The sequence below is a fragment of the Aulonocara sp. 'chitande type north' Nkhata Bay genome, linkage group LG18 (genome assembly GCF_057382095.1).
Source record: "Aulonocara sp. 'chitande type north' Nkhata Bay isolate Kocher_YH1m ecotype deep benthic linkage group LG18, A_spYH_male_GT1.1, whole genome shotgun sequence".
Lineage (NCBI taxonomy): Eukaryota > Metazoa > Chordata > Actinopteri > Cichliformes > Cichlidae > Aulonocara > Aulonocara sp. 'chitande type north' Nkhata Bay.
The window spans coordinates 1,157,309-1,174,620 of record NC_141361.1 but is presented as its reverse complement, the minus strand read 5'-3'; the positions used below and the strand labels follow the sequence as shown (position 1 = coordinate 1,174,620).

Genomic DNA, 17,312 nt, shown 5'->3' with positions numbered 1-17,312 from the left:
ATGAACACCACACAAGGGTTAAACATCAGTGAACAGCAGCTTTACCAGGAATACGTCCTGATGCCACAGTGTTGGAAAAGAAGGAGAGCTTTTACTTTAAACTGTACATAAAGGCATGCAGATCAGTCAAACTGGGGTTGTGTTCATTGTTCCTGAGGTTCATGTTAACATACAGGGAAGGATCAAGGGTGGATGATCATTATACACCAGAGAAACTCACAAGACTGTTACCTGTTCAATATACTGCAGATACAAGTCAGCAGACGTCCTGACAGAGAGCCAACAAACACAACAATCATTCTGTAAATAAGGAATGAAGCAGTAGATCAGCCTGCAAAGCAAGCTCCACAAAGCTGCCCCTCTAATCAGCTTCAGACACACAGAAACACAAAGGATGATGAAGCAGAAACGATGCAAAAGCAGTGGGTGGAGGAAAAGGAAGGATGACGGTGTTACAGGACAGAGGAAAGCAGGAGAGATGAGTCATCAGCACTTTGGACGCTCTGGTTTAAACAGCAGGAAACTGTGACAGCTGTGAGGAAACAGCTTCTTTTTCTCAGTGACGCTGGTCCACACTCCACGCCAGCAGATGGCGCTAATGCACCATTTCCATGTTTTCCAGCCACCGGGACAGCTTCCCTGTGACACGAGGCGGAAGTGAAGAGGAAACGCTGCCAGTATTGTTCGCTTTCCTCCGGGAGCTTCAGCAGGAAGTCGGAGCTGTGGTGGTCTCTCCGCCGGATCTGTGAGCTGTCGGAGCCGCGATGTCGTCAGTTCGGTACCTGAGAGAGTTTATCAACGAGCGACTAACTGCTGCCGCCGAGGAAATCTTCCTGGAGTTTGAAAAAACCATCGTCCAGTACGAGGAAGTGATCGACCGGCAGCAGAGGCTGCTGAGCATCACCTGGAAACCCGAAACACAGCTGCACAAGACAGGTGAGCCTCAGCCTGACGCAGGGGAGGAGCTTTTGTTCCCACCTGAGCCAATCAATGAATCAGAGCCAGAACACTTTATTAACCCAGCCTGATTTCTTATAGATGCTCAGCTATGATGTAAACACTGAAATGAGGTCCTCTGTTCAAGGTGCAGCATATGAAATGTTAAACAACACTGTTTACGATAAAAACGAGATATTAGAAGTGAAAAGGTGTCACAGCGAGCAGGCGTGAAGCCCACTCAGGTATTTCCTGTGGAATGAGGCTCCTGCTGTGCAGCACGTCGTGGAGAGGAGGTGCAGACAGCCGGGCTCCGCACCCACACCAGCCTCGCAGATCGGTGTGCTGAGTCTGTTGGTGTGTGCTGCACCGACCACCACACACTCACCTGAGCACTGAACTGCAGGCCACACGCTGTCACACAGATGGCCAACTGTTCATGTGAGCGGCGAGGCATCCACCCGCACCGCTGTCAGCTCACCACCCAGTAAAGCCAGCCCGGTGGTGCTGAAGGGACTGCAAGAGTTCAACATGATTCTCACGCAGCTCGTCAGCTGTCTGTGTTTTCAGCACAGATGTGAGGCGTGACCTTTGACCCTTTGCATGTTCAGACTCATCCTGAAGATGCACTAAAATACTCCACAGAGTGGGAGGGCAACATGTTCACTCTGTGGAGCCTCATTAGTGGTAAAAACAATATATTTGCTCTGAACTGTTTTTGTGGAATTCTCAGATTTCTTGTCTCTTTCTGTCCCTCCAGACGTCCCACAGCAGCCTGTCTGTAAGGAGGAGGAGGAGGTTCTCCCTGAGCAGCAGGAGAGGAGCTCCAGTCTGGACCAGGAGGAACCAGAACCTCCGCAGATTAAAGAGGAACCCGAGGAACTGTGCAGCAGTCAGGAGGGAGAGCCGCTGGTGCTGAAGGAGGAGATCGATACTTTTATGGTAACTGAAACTTATGAGGAAAGCGAGCACAGCGACTCAGAGCCGGACAGCGATCAGCTCCTCTCTCACAGCTCTGCCGAGAGAACCGAGATCCGAGACCAGGAAGGAGTCCGCAGCGCAGATCCAGGAGCGTCTAGAAGTCACAGCAGCAACGCAGGAGACTCTCCGGTGTCAGAGAGTCCGTGTAACGCCACCGCAGGGGAAAAGTCTTTAACGTGCGGCTTTTGTGGGAAAGCCTTCAAGAACAAGTACAAGATGATTGATCACCACAGAGTCCACACGGGTGAGAAGCCGTATTCTTGTGAAACGTGTGGGAGGAGTTTCACTCAGAGGGGAACGCTGACCGTCCACATGAGGACTCACACAGGCGAGAAGCCGTATTCCTGCAAAATATGTGGGAAAGGTTGCACGGTGAGGAGTAATCTGATGGTCCACATGAGAACGCACACAGGTGAGATGCCTTACCTGTGTAATACCTGCGGGGACAGGTTTTCAGACTTGTCGACATACAAAAGACACACGACCGTCCACACGGGAGAGACGCCGTATTCCTGCGAAACGTGTGGAAAGGCTTTTAACCGAGGCAGCAATCTGCTGCGCCACATGAGAACTCACACAGACGAGAGGCCTTATTCTTGTCAAACGTGCGGGAAAATGTTCACACGCAGTAATCATTTGTTGCGCCACATGAAAATTCACACGGGGGAGGAGTCCCAGTAGTGGTACTGTTAGTGGTGCTGGTCACAGGTACTTTAAAGCTGTCCTTATACACAAAAAGGAAAGAGACAAATGTAATCCTGTCACACCAGGATGCTCCAAGTATTATTCCTACAGTGTGTAAGAATGAAAACGTCCAGTTCGAACATATTCAGGAGTGACTGCAGCCTCCGAGTGACAGGTGGGAACCTGAAAGTGGGAATTCGGGATGCACAAACCCAACTAGTCAATAGTTTTTTATGGGATATCCATCATTTGGATCATTGTGTGTGCTGCAGGCTGCTCTCATATTATTCTCTACGACATCCTCACAAAGACCAAAGTCTGTGTTTGTATGTGTGAAACAGGAATAACACTTCCCAAGTCTGCGAGTCCGTCAGGGTCCGCTCGAGTCCCAGTGACTTAACCAATCACAGCAGATGGCCCCGCCCCTCCCTGAGCCTGGTTCTGTTGGAGGTTTCTTCCTGTTAAAAGGGAGTTTTTCCTTCCCACTGTCGCCAAAGTGCTGCTCACAGGGGGTCATATGATTGTTGGGTTTTTCTCTGTGTGTGTTATTGTAGGCTCTACAGTATAAAGCGCTCTGAGGCGACTGTTGTGATTTGGTGTTGTATAAATAAAACTGAATGAAATCATCAGGCGCTTTTCACGAGTTACTGTGGGGACATCCACGTCCCTGCTGGGTTTTTGAGATTAATCCCAGGCAGTTTCCAACCCACAGAAAGCTCTCCAGGATGGGGAGCAGCAAAAACGCATCATCAATGTCTCAATAAGTAACAAAGTCGTCAGATTAAATATAAAAGATAACGTTTATGTAGCCAGAACAAACCTTTGTTCTAAACCACAGAGCTCAGCTCACACAATGTTTCCCACAGTGAGAGGTCACATGATCAGGCATCGAAGCCTTCAGGGGCGGTTTGGTGTGATTTTAAGTGTAAATGAATTATAACCTGATTTTCCTCAGTACAGCTGAATATGTGGAGAAACAAACTGTAGGAGCTTTTTGTTTTTTAATAGATAGAAAAAGTTTTAAATATATGTTTGTTTGGGCTGTTTGATTGTTAGAGGGACGGATATTTAATCTCTTTGAGCTCATTTTTGTTCGTTTACACAAGTTTATTGTTAGATTTTCAGAATCCACCCAACAACAGAAGAAGCAGTGTTAGAGGTGGTGGCAAAAGCTGAAGGCAAAACATTCATATTAAAACAACTCATGATCATTGTGACAGTAATAAAGTGTAAAGTCTGGAGGTGGTGACTGTGTGCTTCAGACTCCCAGCCAGGACCCGGCTCCCGCGGCGGGACCCGGCTCCTCCCACGGCGGGACCTGGCTGGTGGTGTTTGCAGGGGTGGCTGGAGGCCTCTCTGAGGGGCCCACGCGAGGCCCAGCCTGCTCCGTGGGAACCTGTCAGAGCCGAGGAAAGCAGAGTTTGGTTCATCTTTCCTCCAGCTTTAATTCACAAGCTCACAGGTGTGGATGAAAGCAGTGACTGTGACTTACTGCATTTATAGCTGTTGAATACAGTCATTGATTTTATTGACTGTTGTTTATCTCATGCATGCATCAAATAAAGTATTTAATCTGTAAAACCGTCCTCTGTTTGACTTCTTTAAACTGCCAGTAGCTCGTCCTCAGTCATGGACAAATGCAGATCTGTGTCAGCTCCTTATTGGAAGCTTCTAAGCAGTTTTCTCTGAACACACATGAACATTGACTTGGCAGTAAAAGTTGACACAGCCTGAAACCTGTGCAGGACCAAAGCTGTGTGCCAGTGAGATCAGAGCTGCTGTCAGCCACAGTGGTGTATTTGGGGCTCGGCCTGTAGGGGGTGCTGGTGGTGACTCTTGTACCGTTGTGTGTAGTTACACCAGTATAATGTGACGGCCAACCTGGGCTTCTGTACTGGGTTGCCATGGCAGCTCTCACCAAGATGAAATGAACAAATAAACTGCACACACACGTTTTACTGCCCAGGCTGCAGCAGTGCCCTTTGACCTTTAGCTGCTCACGGTCCGTCCTTCACCTTTAAAGGCTCCCACAGACTCTGTGTCAGGATCCACACATGCAGCAAGCTCATCATCGTCTCAGAATACCATCACCACGGAGGAATCCACACAGGTGAGACGCTGTGTCGTCCTGTAACACGAGGGAAACGTTTCAGACAAAATACAGATTCAAGAACTGCCTGGAAACATGTTTCAGTCTAAAAGCAGCTTCAGACTAATAAAGACCAGAGTGAGAAGTTTGATTCAGAGTCATGTGTTGTATAAATGCTAATGTTTGTTAGTGTGTTTTTATGTGCTTTTATGTTTGGTTTGTGGTTGATGTGGATTTGCTGCTCATGTGAATCCTCCCACAGTGTTTCATTAGCAGCTGTAACCACAGTGACTCTGATAAAACAGGAATTAGCAGAATCCATCTGATATGAAGCTGTGCTTTGAATACCACTTCCCTCCTCTTTGAAGAGTAGTCAGATATCTGTGTTCAGGTTTTTGTACAGCCTCTTCTACACTTTGTATCACTGTGTTTGTAGAGCACAGTAGTAGAGAGCTGTGTCTGCCAGGGTTAGGGCTGTTATGGTCAGATTAGTTGATGTAGAAGATGTTTCTGAGTCATAACGTTTAATAAGAATATATTCATCACCACTGCTGTCCTTTGCTCCTTTCCAGAGTATAAACTGAGGAGCCTGAAGGTCAGAATCATGTCTGTACCAGTAAAGGCGTACATAATCTGATGTTGTCTCATAGCTACATGTGAGTTTGACAGATTCTCCTTCTGTTTTAGTGACTTCAGGTTGTTGAGGAGTGATTGAGTCTCCAGCTGTTAGTCCTGGAAAAAGAAAGAAGAAAAGTAGTGAAATGCAGTCTGTATATCTGCTTAATGCAGCAGCTTCAACTAAACTTTAATCCCTGTTCTTAAACTCACCTATAATGTGAGATAGAAGCAAAAAGAGGTGCAGCAACATGTCTTTGGAGTTATTAAAGCCAGACAGACAGCACATGAACAATGTTCTTCCACTGCAGCACAATGACCAACAAATAATGTCATTGGATGAGCTCTACTTCAGTGGGTGGGGCCAGTTTAATAGCTCAGCCAATCAAACAGTTTTGTGCTTCCACAGCAGCTCTGTCTCTGTCTCTGATCTTTACTGCTTCATTTCTCTGTTGTCTTTGTCATCAGTCCAATGACACAAGAATCAGAGGTTTAACAGTGTGTGGCTCCCTCTAGTGGATGTTGTGGAGTATTCTGTTGTCTTTGCTCCAAAGGTTTTTGTACAGAGTTTTGCTGTTTCCTGTCACTGTGGGCTGCAGAGCACAGTAGTACACAGCAGAGTCAGACACTGCAGCAGAGGAGATCTGAAGAGTCATCAGTGTTTGATCATTGTTCACGTTCACAGACAGTCTAATGACTGGATCTGATGTCAGCTGTCCTTTGTCTGAGTGAGAGATCAGGAACTCTGGAGTTTTTCCAGGATATTGTCGATACCAGAAGAAATAATCACCAGGAGCTGCTTGTCTGGAGTATTTATAGGACAGAGTCACAGTGCTTCCTTCTAAACTGGATTTCTGAGTGTCGAGTGCTGTGAGCTCCTCACAGATCACACCTGCAGACAGAAAAAACTCAGTTAGAACATGGAAAAGTCTTACTGTCTCACACACAACAGAGAGAGTTATTAAATATGAACTCACCTGTTAACAGGAAGAGAAGCCAGTAAGGAAACACACAGTGATGTAATGACAGCATGTTGAGGAACATAAAGTTTGTTTTGTGTTGAACTCTGTTGAATGTGGAGGTTTTTCTCTCTTCTATAGTTCAGTAACAGCTCAGCTCCTCCCTGAATCTCTGCTCCTCCTCTCTGCTCTCAGTCACTCCTCCTCCTGTGCTTCACACACTTTATAACCAAAATGATTTAAGGGAGCCGTGTGACACGTCACAAAAGCAGAAGTCACATTAACGATGTAGACAGAGTCAGAGAGTCGCTGATACTCACACAGTTAAAAAGTCTGAAACTTGAGACATTTGGAGAAAAATGTGTAAGAAGTCCTGAATTCAAGAAACATCTCAGATGATGTTTTTACTTTGTGACATATTGGACTCGTGCTTTAAGAAGCTGGTATAAACAGTATAAAAGGGGATAATAATAATAATAATAATAATAATAATAATAATAATAATAATGATAATAAAAATAATAATAACAACAATAATAATAATAATAATAATAACAACAATAATAATAATAATAATAATAATAATAATAATAATAATAATAAAAATAATAATAATAATAATAATAATAATACACTGAACAAAAATATAAACGCAACACCTTTGTTACTGCTCCCATTCCCCATGGGATGGACGTAGAGACCTAAAATTCATTCCAGATACACAATATAACCATCCCTCCCAAACAGTGGTCATAAATCAGTCCAAATGTGTGGTAGTGGGCACATCTGCTATATTGAGATAATCCATCCCACCTCACAGGTGTGCCACATCAGGATGCTGATCTGACATCATGAGTAGTGCACAGGTGTACCTCAGACTGCCCACAACAAAAGGCCACCCTGGAATGTGCAGTTTTGTCTCACAGCAAAATGCCACAGATGCCACAAGCAATGAGGGAGCGTGCAATTGGCATGCTGACAGCAGGAATGTCAACCAGATCTGTCGCCCGTGCATTGAATGTTCATTTCTCAATCATAAGCCGTCTCCACAGTCGTTTCAGAGAATATGGCAGCACATCCAACCGGCCTCACAACCGCAGACCTCGTGTAACCACACCAGCCCAGGACCTCCACATCCAGCAGGTTCACCTCCAAGATCGTCTGAGACCAGCCACCCAGACAGCTGCTGGAACAATTGGTTTGCACAACCAAACAATTTCTGCACAAACTGTCAGAAACCGTCTCAGGGACGCTCAACTGCATGCCCGTCGTCCTCATCGGGGTCTTGACCTGACTCCAGCTCGTCGCCGTAACAGACTTGTGTGGGCAAATGCTCACATTTGATGGCGTCTGGCACGTTGGAGAAGTGTGCGCTTCACGGATGAATCATGGTTCACATTGTTCAGGGCAGATGGCAGCTGAGAATGTCCCAGTTCTTGCATGGCCAGCATACTCACCGGACATGTCACCCATTGAGCATGTTCGGGATGTGCTTGACCGGCGTATACGACAGCGTGTACCAGTTCCCACGAATATCCAACAACCTCGCACAGCCATTGAAGTGGAGTGGACCAACATTCCACAGGCCACAATTGACAATCTGATAGACTCCATGCGACGATGTGTTGCACTGCATGAGGCAAATGGTGGTCACACCAGATACTGACCGGTTCTGGGTCCCCAGACCCCCAATAGCGCAAAAAACTGCACATTCCAGGGTGGCCTTTTGTTGTGGGCAGTCTGAGGTACACCTGTGCACTACTCATGATGTCAGATCAGCATCCTGATGTGGCACACCTGTGAGGTGGGATGGATTATCTCAATATGGCAGATGTGCCCACTACCACACATTTGGACTGATTTGTGACCACTGTTTGGGAGGGATGGTTATATTGTGTATCTGGAATGAATTTTAGGTCTCTACGTCCATCCCATGGGGAATGGGAGCAAAAACAAAAGTGTTGCGTTTATATTTTTGTTCAGTGTACATCCTGTTTCAAAGCACCCACAGACACCCAAGGACATTTAACAATAGAGTGAATCACATAATAGAACAATGACAACACAAAGAACAATGAAAAGCATAAAACAGACAAACATGGGCGGTAATCATTGAGGCAAGATGGGTTGGAGTTTTTGGGTATCGGGACGATGGAGGTGGAGTTGAAGCAGGCCGGTACCACAGCGTGGGCCAAGGACAGATTGAATATGTCTGTGAGCACTCCTGCAAGCTCCCCAGAACACGCTCTGAGAACACGCCCGGGGATGCCATCAGGGCCTGCAGCCTTGTGGACATTGATCCTGCTCAGCACCGCTCCTACATCGGTGGGGGAGAGAGTCAGAGGTTGGTGGTCTGGCGTCATGTTGGTTGTGGTTGTGGGGTTCCCTCGCTCAAAACGAGCATAAAAGTTGTTGAGCTCGTTGAGGAAGGAGACATCAGAGGATGTGGGGGAGGGTTTGGTGGTCCTGTAGTCTGTAATGGTCTGGAGTCCTTGCCACATGCGTCGGGGGTTGGAGTTGGAGAAGTGTTCTTCTACCTTCTTTTTGTAATGGTGTTTGGCTTTTTTGATGCCCTTCTTTAGATTAGCCCTGGCTGTGCTGTAGGCGTGTGCATCTCCTGACCTGAAGGCAGTGTTGCGGGCCTTCAGGAGGAGACGAACATCCCGGTTCATCCAAGGCTTCTGGTTGGGGTACATGGTGATCCGTTTCTGGGTGGTGACACTGTCTGTGGTTTCGGATATTTAATCCAGTACAGATGAGGCGTACTGGTCCAGGTCTGTGTGGGTGAACATATTCCAGTCTGTGTTTTTAAATCTGTCCTGGAGCACTGCGTCTGTCCCCTCTGGCCACACTTTAATTGTCCTCACAGCAGGTTTCACACGTTGGATGAGTGGTGAATACCTAGGTGTGAGGAACAGGGAGAGATGGTCCGATTGTCCAATGTGGGGGAGGGGTGTGGCTTTGTAGGCTCCAGCCAGGTTGGAATACACATGGTCTAAAGTCTTGTCTCCTCTGGTGTGGTAGGAGACCTGTTGGTGGAATCTGGGGAGGACTGGCTTTAAGTTGGTGTGGTTGAAGTCGCCAGCAACAATAAAAGCAGCCTCGGGGTGTTTATTCTGGTGTTTGTTAATGGCTGCAGAAAGTTCTTTCATGGATGTTCGTTGTCTCATCCTGGACTGTGGTGCTGACACTCACCAGTCCCCGGCCCCCTTCCTTCCGCTTAGCGTACAGCCTCAGGGTGCTGGACTTGGGGTGAAACCCTCCATGCATGGTCAGGAGCTTTCTTGTCTTTATGTCAGTGGCTTCTATCTCCTCCTTTGGCCAGCCTATTACCCCAGCAGGGTACCTGATCACGGGCAGGGCGTAGGTGTTGATAGCCTGGATCTTGTTCTTACCATTCAGCTGACTCCTCAGGACTTGCCTGACCCTCTGCAGGTACTTGGTGGTTGCAGCTTTTCTAGCGGCCTCTTCATGGTTCCCATTCGCCTGCGGGATCCCCAAGTACTTGTAACTGTCCTCTATGTCTGCAATGTTGCCTTCTGGTAGTTCAATCCCCTCAGTTCTGACTACCTTCCCTCTCTTTGTTACCATCCGACTACACTTCTCCAGTCCGAACGACATTCCAATGTCATTGCTGTATAGCCTGGTAGTGTGGATCAGTGAATCGATGTCTCGTTCACTCTTGGCATACAGCTTGATGTCATCCATGTACAGGAGGTGGCTGACAACTGCTCCGTTCCGTAGTCGGTATCCGTAGCCAGTCTTGTTAATGATCTCACTGAGGGGGTTCAGGCCTATGCAGAACAGCAGTGGGGACAGAGCATCTCCTTGGTAGATCCCGCACTTGATGGTGACTTGTGCTATGGGCTTGAGGTTGGCCTCCAGTGTTGTACGCCACATCCCCATTGAGTTCCTGATGAAGGCTCTTAGGGTCCTATATATATATATAAATATATAAAAAAAAAAAAAAACACCCAGCACGCCCCTGCGGGCGGTTTATCCTTCAAGCTCGGGTCCTCTACCAGAGGCCTGGGAGCTTGAGGGTCCTGCGCAGTATCTTAGCTGTTCCCAGGACTGCGCTCTTCTGGACAGAGATTTCCGATGTTGTTCCCGGGATCTGCTGGAGCCACTCGCCTAGCTTGGGAGTCATATATATATATATATATATATATATATATATATATAGATAGATAGATAGATAGATAGATAGATAGATAGATAGATAGATAGATAGATAGATAGATGGATGGATGGATGGATGGATGGATGGATGGATGGATGGATGGATGGATGGATAGGTAGGTAGGTAGGTAGGTAGGTAGGTAGGTAGGTAGATAGATAGATAGATAGATAGATAGATAGATAGATAGATAGATAGATAGATAGATAGATAGATAGATAGATTGATTGATTGATTGGTAATTTATTTCAACATGTGAACAATATACAAGTACATTTAGAAAAGAAATGAGAGAAAAAAAATATACTATACAAATTACATACAAAAAAACATTCTGATTAATTTACATGTTGAAAGGGAGTGGGAAGAAGTATACACTTATTTAATCCCACCCCTGTCCCATAAATTATCAGTGAATATTTAGTCAGCTTCCTTACTGATATATTTGTAATAAAAATAGTGAACAGATTTCTGATATACTATATACTATAATATCACATCATGAATTTTTTGTTTGTTTGTTTTTAAATAGAGACATTCACTTAATTTAAATATTTTCCTTTTCTTTATAGATCGAGAAGATCATATTTTTATAACTCTTTTTGAACAGTTTTATGTTTGGACATTGCTTTAATTCCATATTCAGTTTGTTCCATAGTTTCACTCCTTGAACAGAAACACAAAAGCCTTTTCTTGTAGTACGTACCTTCATTGTTTTGAAGTTACAAAAACCCCTTAAATTATAACTTCCTTCTTTCAAAAAAACATACTCTGAATATTACCTGGCAGTTCTTTATTTTTTGCTTTGAATAGAATTTGTGCTGTTTGGAATTTCACTATATCGTCAATTTTCAATATTTCAGACTGCAAAAATAGTGAGTTTGTATGTTCCCTATAACCTGCATTGTGGATGATTTGAATTGCTTTCTTTTGAAGAGTAAAAAGTGAATGTAATGTGGTTTTATAGTTATTGCCCCAGACCTCTGCACAATAGCTTAAGTATGGTGAAACCAGTGAACAGTAGAGAATATGAAGTGATGTTCTGTCGAATACCTGTTTTGCCTTGTTTAGTACTGCAATGCTTCGTGATACTTTGGAATGAATATATCTTACGTGAGCTCTCCAGTTAAGTTTTTCATCTATTATTACCCCCAGAAATTTATTTTCACTGACTCTTTCAATATCAACACCATTTATTTGAATCTTTGCATTTGTATTTAAACTACTATTTCCAAATAACATAAGTTTAGATTTATTCAAATTTAATGATAATTTGTTTTTATCAAGCCAGAACTTCACTTTACTTATTTCATTAGTCATATCCTCCAATAAATTCTGCAGATCATCACCAGAGCAAAAAATGTTTGTATCGTCAGCAAAGAGAACCATTTTTAATACTTTGGACACTTTACAGATGTCGTTAATGTACAAGTTGAAGAATTTTGGACCCAAAACTGACCCTTGGGGTACACCACAAGCAATGTCCATACATAAGGAGCAACCACCATTTATTTTCACAAACTGCTTTCTGTCACTTAAATAACTCCGGACCCAATCTAAAACTACCCCTCTGACACCATAACGTTCCAGTTTTCTTATTAATATATCATGATCTATAGTGTCAAATGCCTTTGTCAAGTCTATGAATAACCCAGCCACATATTGCTTTTTGTCTATGGAATTTGTGATGTATTCTATTGAATCTAATAGTGCCGATGATGTTGATCTGCTTGATCTGAATCCGTACTGACTCTCAGTGAGTAGTTTATGTTTATCTATAAATTTTTCCAGTCTGTTTTTAAACAGTTTTTCAAGAACTTTTGAGAATTGAGGTAGTAAAGCGACAGGCCTGTAGTTTGTGAAATGGTGTTTGTTTCCAGATTTGTATAGAGGTATAACTTTTGCTATTTTCAATCTGTGTGGAAATCGACCAGTTTGAAATGATAAATTACAGATGTATGTAAATGGTTTTATAACAGCCTCAATGACTCTTTTAACCACTATTATATCAATATCATTACAATCCAAAGATTTGTGATTTTTACATTTTTTGACAATTTCAAGAACTTCATTTTCATCAACGGCTGTGAGAAACATAGAATATGGATTTCTGTCAATCAGTGTATCGGGTTTTTCCTGTGCTTTCCCAGGATGAGTGATTGTTCTTGCTAAATTTGGTCCAGCAGTTACAAAGAATTCATTGAGACTATTTGCCACAACATCCATATTGTATTCTTCATGGTCATTACAAATGAAATACTTGGGATAGTTCTTTTGTCCAGTCCCACATTTTATAACACTGTTCAGGATTTCCCATAATCTTTTATTATTATTTCTATTTATATCTAATTGCTTCTTATAGTATTCCTTTTTACTAAATCTAAGTATATTAGTTAACCTATTTTTATATCTTTTGTATCTGATTTCAGCATCTTTAGTTCTCGTTCTTAAGAACTCTCTGTATAGAGCATTTTTCTTTATACATGCATTTTGCAGACCTTTTGTTATCCATGGACAGTCCATATATTTCTGTTTCCTACTATATTGCTTTATTGGACAGTTGGTATTGTACAGTAATGTAAATATTCTAAGGAATTTATTATAAGCACTATTAACGTCCTGTTCCTGATATACTTCACCCCAGTTTTCCTTCAATAAATCTTTTTTAAATGCATTCATTCTTTCTTCTGTTCTTACTCGTCTGTACTCTTTTTTACTGTCCATTTTATTGATCTTGTAATTCCTATCATAGATTGTAAAAATTGGCAGATAGTCACTTATGTCGTTAATCAGGAGTCCATTTACAGTCTTATTTTCAATGTCATTTGCAAAAATGTTGTCTATGAGAGTTGCACAATGTGATGTAATCCTGGTAGGTCTAGTAATTTTAGGGAATAGGTTCATACAGTGCATTGTGTTTATAAATTCCTCAGTGGTTTTATGTTTATTTGGGTTTAGCAAATCAATATTGAAGTCTCCACAAATGAAAACTTTTTTGCGAGCTATTTCAATAAATGTTTCTTCTGTCCAGTCTTTAAATGTCTCAATACTACTACCTGGAGCTCTGTATATACAGCTAATGATTACATTTTTACTTTTTTCTTTACAAATTTCAACTGTAATACATTCTAGTACATTATCAATCACCATCGTCATCTTTTCCACCACATTAAATTTCAAGGATTTGTCCACATACAAGGCCACTCCTCCTCCTCCTTTGTTTCGCCTAGTTATAAATGTGAATTCATAACCCTCCAGTTCAAAGTCTGTTCCTTTTTCCATATTGATCCAAGTTTCTGATAAGGCAATGACACTAAATGGATGTGAAAACTGGTTAAGATATTCTTTGATATGACTAAAATTAGCATAGAGACTTCTACAGTTAAAGTGGATAATTGATAATTTATTCTCAGTTTTAATCCTCTGATTGTAGTTTTTATTTGTATAGTAGCAGCAATTGTTATTGTTAGATGGGAAAAAGTTGTTGTCTGGATCTATTTCATATTCCAAGTCGTGTGTATTGTGATCCATATAGTTAAATGTTTTCAGTTCCAATTGATCCTATTCTGCAACTGTCTGACTGATGCAGCTGATTCTTCCAGATGTATCTGAGTTCTTCCTTCCAGTGTGTGTCATAAGTGAGTGTGTGGTTGTCTGTTACCTTGTTTGCCGTCCAGATCGTGTTGCTCACTGATATTTTTCGAGATCCGCCATATTTTTAATGGTCAGAACTTTGGCTTCCTCTGGTGATCCGTTTAGTTTAATGAATATTTTGCAGTTCGTCGTCCAAGTGCCTTGGATTTTTCCCAGCTTCTTAAGGTGTCGCGCTTTTTTGGCTATTTCAGCGTTGTGTTTGGTTAGATGTTCATTGATAAAGACATTAGATCCTTTTAATTTTCTTCCTTGTTTCAGCAGCGTAATCTTGTGCTTTCGATTTACAAACCTTAATATAATAGCCGGTATGTTGCCGTTCCTCCTGGGAAGAGGGTGGCATGCTTCGACAGAGTTACAGTCCAGGGCAATCCCTTTGGACCGCAGGAAAGCAGCCACCTGTTGTTCCGTGGAGCTAATGTCAAGCTCTCCAGGTTCCTCGTTGCTGTCAGCGGTCACCGCCTGAGCGTATGACCGGGGTTTAATATGGAGCCCAGTGATGATGACGTCGTTTATCCTGGAGTATTGTTCCAGGTCAGCGACCTTACTTTCCAGGTATGCAATCTTTTTATCTTTTTCGGCATTTTGGATGCGGAGGAGCTTTACCTCCTCCACAATTTCAATGATATTTTTCTGCTGCAACCTGATAGTAGAAATTTCCTCCATTATGAAGTCAAGGGACTTTTTAATGTCCTCGACTTCCTCAGCTGTCGGTAGATAGATAGATATATGTATATATCGTTAGCTTCATAGCATAATTGCCTAAGTCATTTGACTAAGTCAATGACTTAGGCACTTATGCTATGAAGCTAACGATATGAAGCAATCCTCTGCTCCAAAGGCGTGTAGTCTAACCACTACGCAGCGCAAGTTCTATCCCCGCCTGGGGCTGTATCCAGTAAGGGTTCTAAGGCTAGACACCCTATGCCTACCACAGATATGAGCGAGACAGATAAATATGAACTGACCTGGAAGATAGGATCATGGCCAAGCTTGAAACCTGGACCCCCCGTAGCCGGTTACCAAGGTTACGTGAAGTACCCCCAGAAGGTCTGCTAGATGATGTTAATGGAGCACTACGGACGATACCTACAACCATGATTACCGACACTAACAAGCTGATCTACAATACGGCAGCAGTGATCAGTGAGATGCTTGGCTACAAGTTGAACAGCCACAAGGGGCAGTACCCTGGATGGAGAAGGAGGCTGGAGGCTAAAATCAAGGCATACATGGAACGCCATAACCAAGTGGCTGGCATAGTGTACAGGAACATCTGTGCCGAGTATAACCTGGAAGTCCCGAGGTCAAAATGGGAGATGCCCCCAAGGGTGGTGGAGAATGACCGAGCTAAGATCCTGTGGGACTTCCAGATACAGACGGACAAATGGTGGTGGCTAACCAACCGGACATAGTGGTGGTAGACAAACAGAAGAAGACGGCCGTAGTGATCGATGTAGCGGTTCCAAATGACAGCAATATCAGGAAGAAGGAACACGAGAAGCTGGAGAAATACCAAGGGCTCAGAGAAGAGCTCGAGAGGATGTGGAGGGTGAAGGTAACGGTGGTCCCCGTGGTAATCGGAGCACTAGGTGCGGTGACTCCCAAGCTAGGCGAGTGGCTCTAGCAGATCCCGGGAATACATCGGAGATTTCTGTCCAGAAGAGCACAGTCCTGGGAACAGCTAAGATACTGCAGGACGCTCAAGCTCCCAGGCCTCTGGTAGAGGACCCGAGCTTGAAGGATTGACCGCCCACAGGGGCGAGTGGGGGGGGGGGGGGTATATATATATAAATCACCTGGATCACCTGTTGAGAGAGAGAGAAAAAAAGAAAGAGCAATCAAAAAAAGAGAGCAATATAATCAACAACATCGCGATGATCTATGTGAATATAACAGTAAATACTAAATATTGAATATTATTGTGCAGCGCGTAGGATTGACCGCGCACAGTGTGCTTCGAGGTAGCAGCCAAAAGGGGTGCAGTTTGTAAGTAAGTAAGTAAGTAAGTAAAGTTTATTTATTAAGCGCTTTTCATAGACAGGTAGTCACAAAGCGCTGCACACAGAGATTAAAATAAACAGTACGATAAATAGCAAAATGCACAGTATACACAATATAGAGTTTAAATGTAAATTAAAAATATAAAAATGTAAAAAGCATTGGTCAACAGAAAGCTTGTTTAAACAGCGAAGTTTTTAACTGTTTTTTAAAGGATTCCACAGAGTCAACCAAACGTAGTTGTAGAGGAAGACTGTTCCACAGCCTTGGTGCCACAGACTGAAAGGCTCCGCCCCCTTTCATCTTCAGACGTGTTCTGGGAGCAACCAACAAACTCTGAGTCTGTGAGCGGAGACGAAGCTTGGATAAATAATCTGGGGCCATTTAGTGCTCTGTACGTTAAAACAATGATTTTAAAATGAATTCTAAAATCTATTGGGAGCCAATGTAAAGAACATAAAATAGGAGTGATGTGAGCTCGCTGGGTAGAGCGAGTTAGTAGTCTGGCTGCTGTGTTTTGTATAGCTTGGAGGCGAGAAAGAGATGATTTATCCAAGCTGGTAAACAGGGAATTACAATAATCTAAACGCGATGACACAAATGCATGGACAATTTTTTCCAGTTCAGCTAAGGAGACCATATGTCGCAATTTAGAAATATTCCTTAAATGAAAGAAACAGGAACGAGACAGAGACTTTACGTGTGAGTCAAGGCCCAAAGAAGAGTCAAATATTATTCCAAGATTTCGAATATTTGGCTCAGCAGAAGAACAGAAAGGGGCAAGAACCTGACTGATTTTAGAATGTAGATCAGGAGGAGCTATGATCATGGTCTCTGTCTTGTTCATGTTTAAAACAAGGTAATTGTTAGGAAGCCAATCAGAGATTTGAGTTAAAGCCTGGACTAGGGTGGACAGCCTATCCAGCTGATGAGGCTTAAAGGACACATACAGCTGAATGTCATCGGCATAGAAATGATAAGACAGGTCACTAAAAGACTGAATAATGCAGCTAAAGGAAGCATATAAAAAGAAAATAATAATGGACCCAAAACTGAACCCTGTGGAACCCAGCAGGTTAGGGCAGCAGAGTTAGAGGAGAACCTGTCAGTCCTAACAGAAAAGGTCCTGTCTGATAAGTAGGAAGAAAACCAGTCTAAGGCGGTGCCAGATACACCAGCCAGAACCTTCAGCCTGTTGAGTAGGATTTTGTGGTCG

The 17,312-nt window shown here is 43.4% G+C and overlaps 3 protein-coding genes across 3 annotated transcripts in view; 1 reads left to right on the top strand and 2 right to left on the bottom strand.

Annotated features, from left to right (window-relative positions):
* LOC147307557 (M1-specific T cell receptor alpha chain-like) overlaps positions 1-17,312 on the bottom strand; it is a 156,298-nt gene that overhangs the window by 129,083 nt on the left and 9,903 nt on the right. The window lies entirely within an intron of this gene.
* Positions 679-4,176, top strand: LOC147307559 (uncharacterized). Its single transcript, XM_086271870.1, has 2 exons — positions 679-936; positions 1,697-4,176. The coding sequence occupies exons 1-2, from the start codon at positions 765-767 to the stop codon at positions 2,596-2,598; spliced, it is 1,074 nt and encodes a 357-aa protein (XP_086127996.1). The 5' UTR covers positions 679-764; the 3' UTR covers positions 2,599-4,176.
* On the bottom strand, positions 14,013-15,194 carry LOC147307558 (uncharacterized). The gene is made up of 2 exons (XM_086273654.1): positions 15,185-15,194; positions 14,013-14,802 (listed from the first exon to the last, which is right to left on the bottom strand). Exons 1-2 carry the CDS (start codon positions 15,192-15,194, stop codon positions 14,132-14,134), a joined length of 681 nt encoding a protein of 226 aa, XP_086129780.1. The 3' UTR covers positions 14,013-14,131.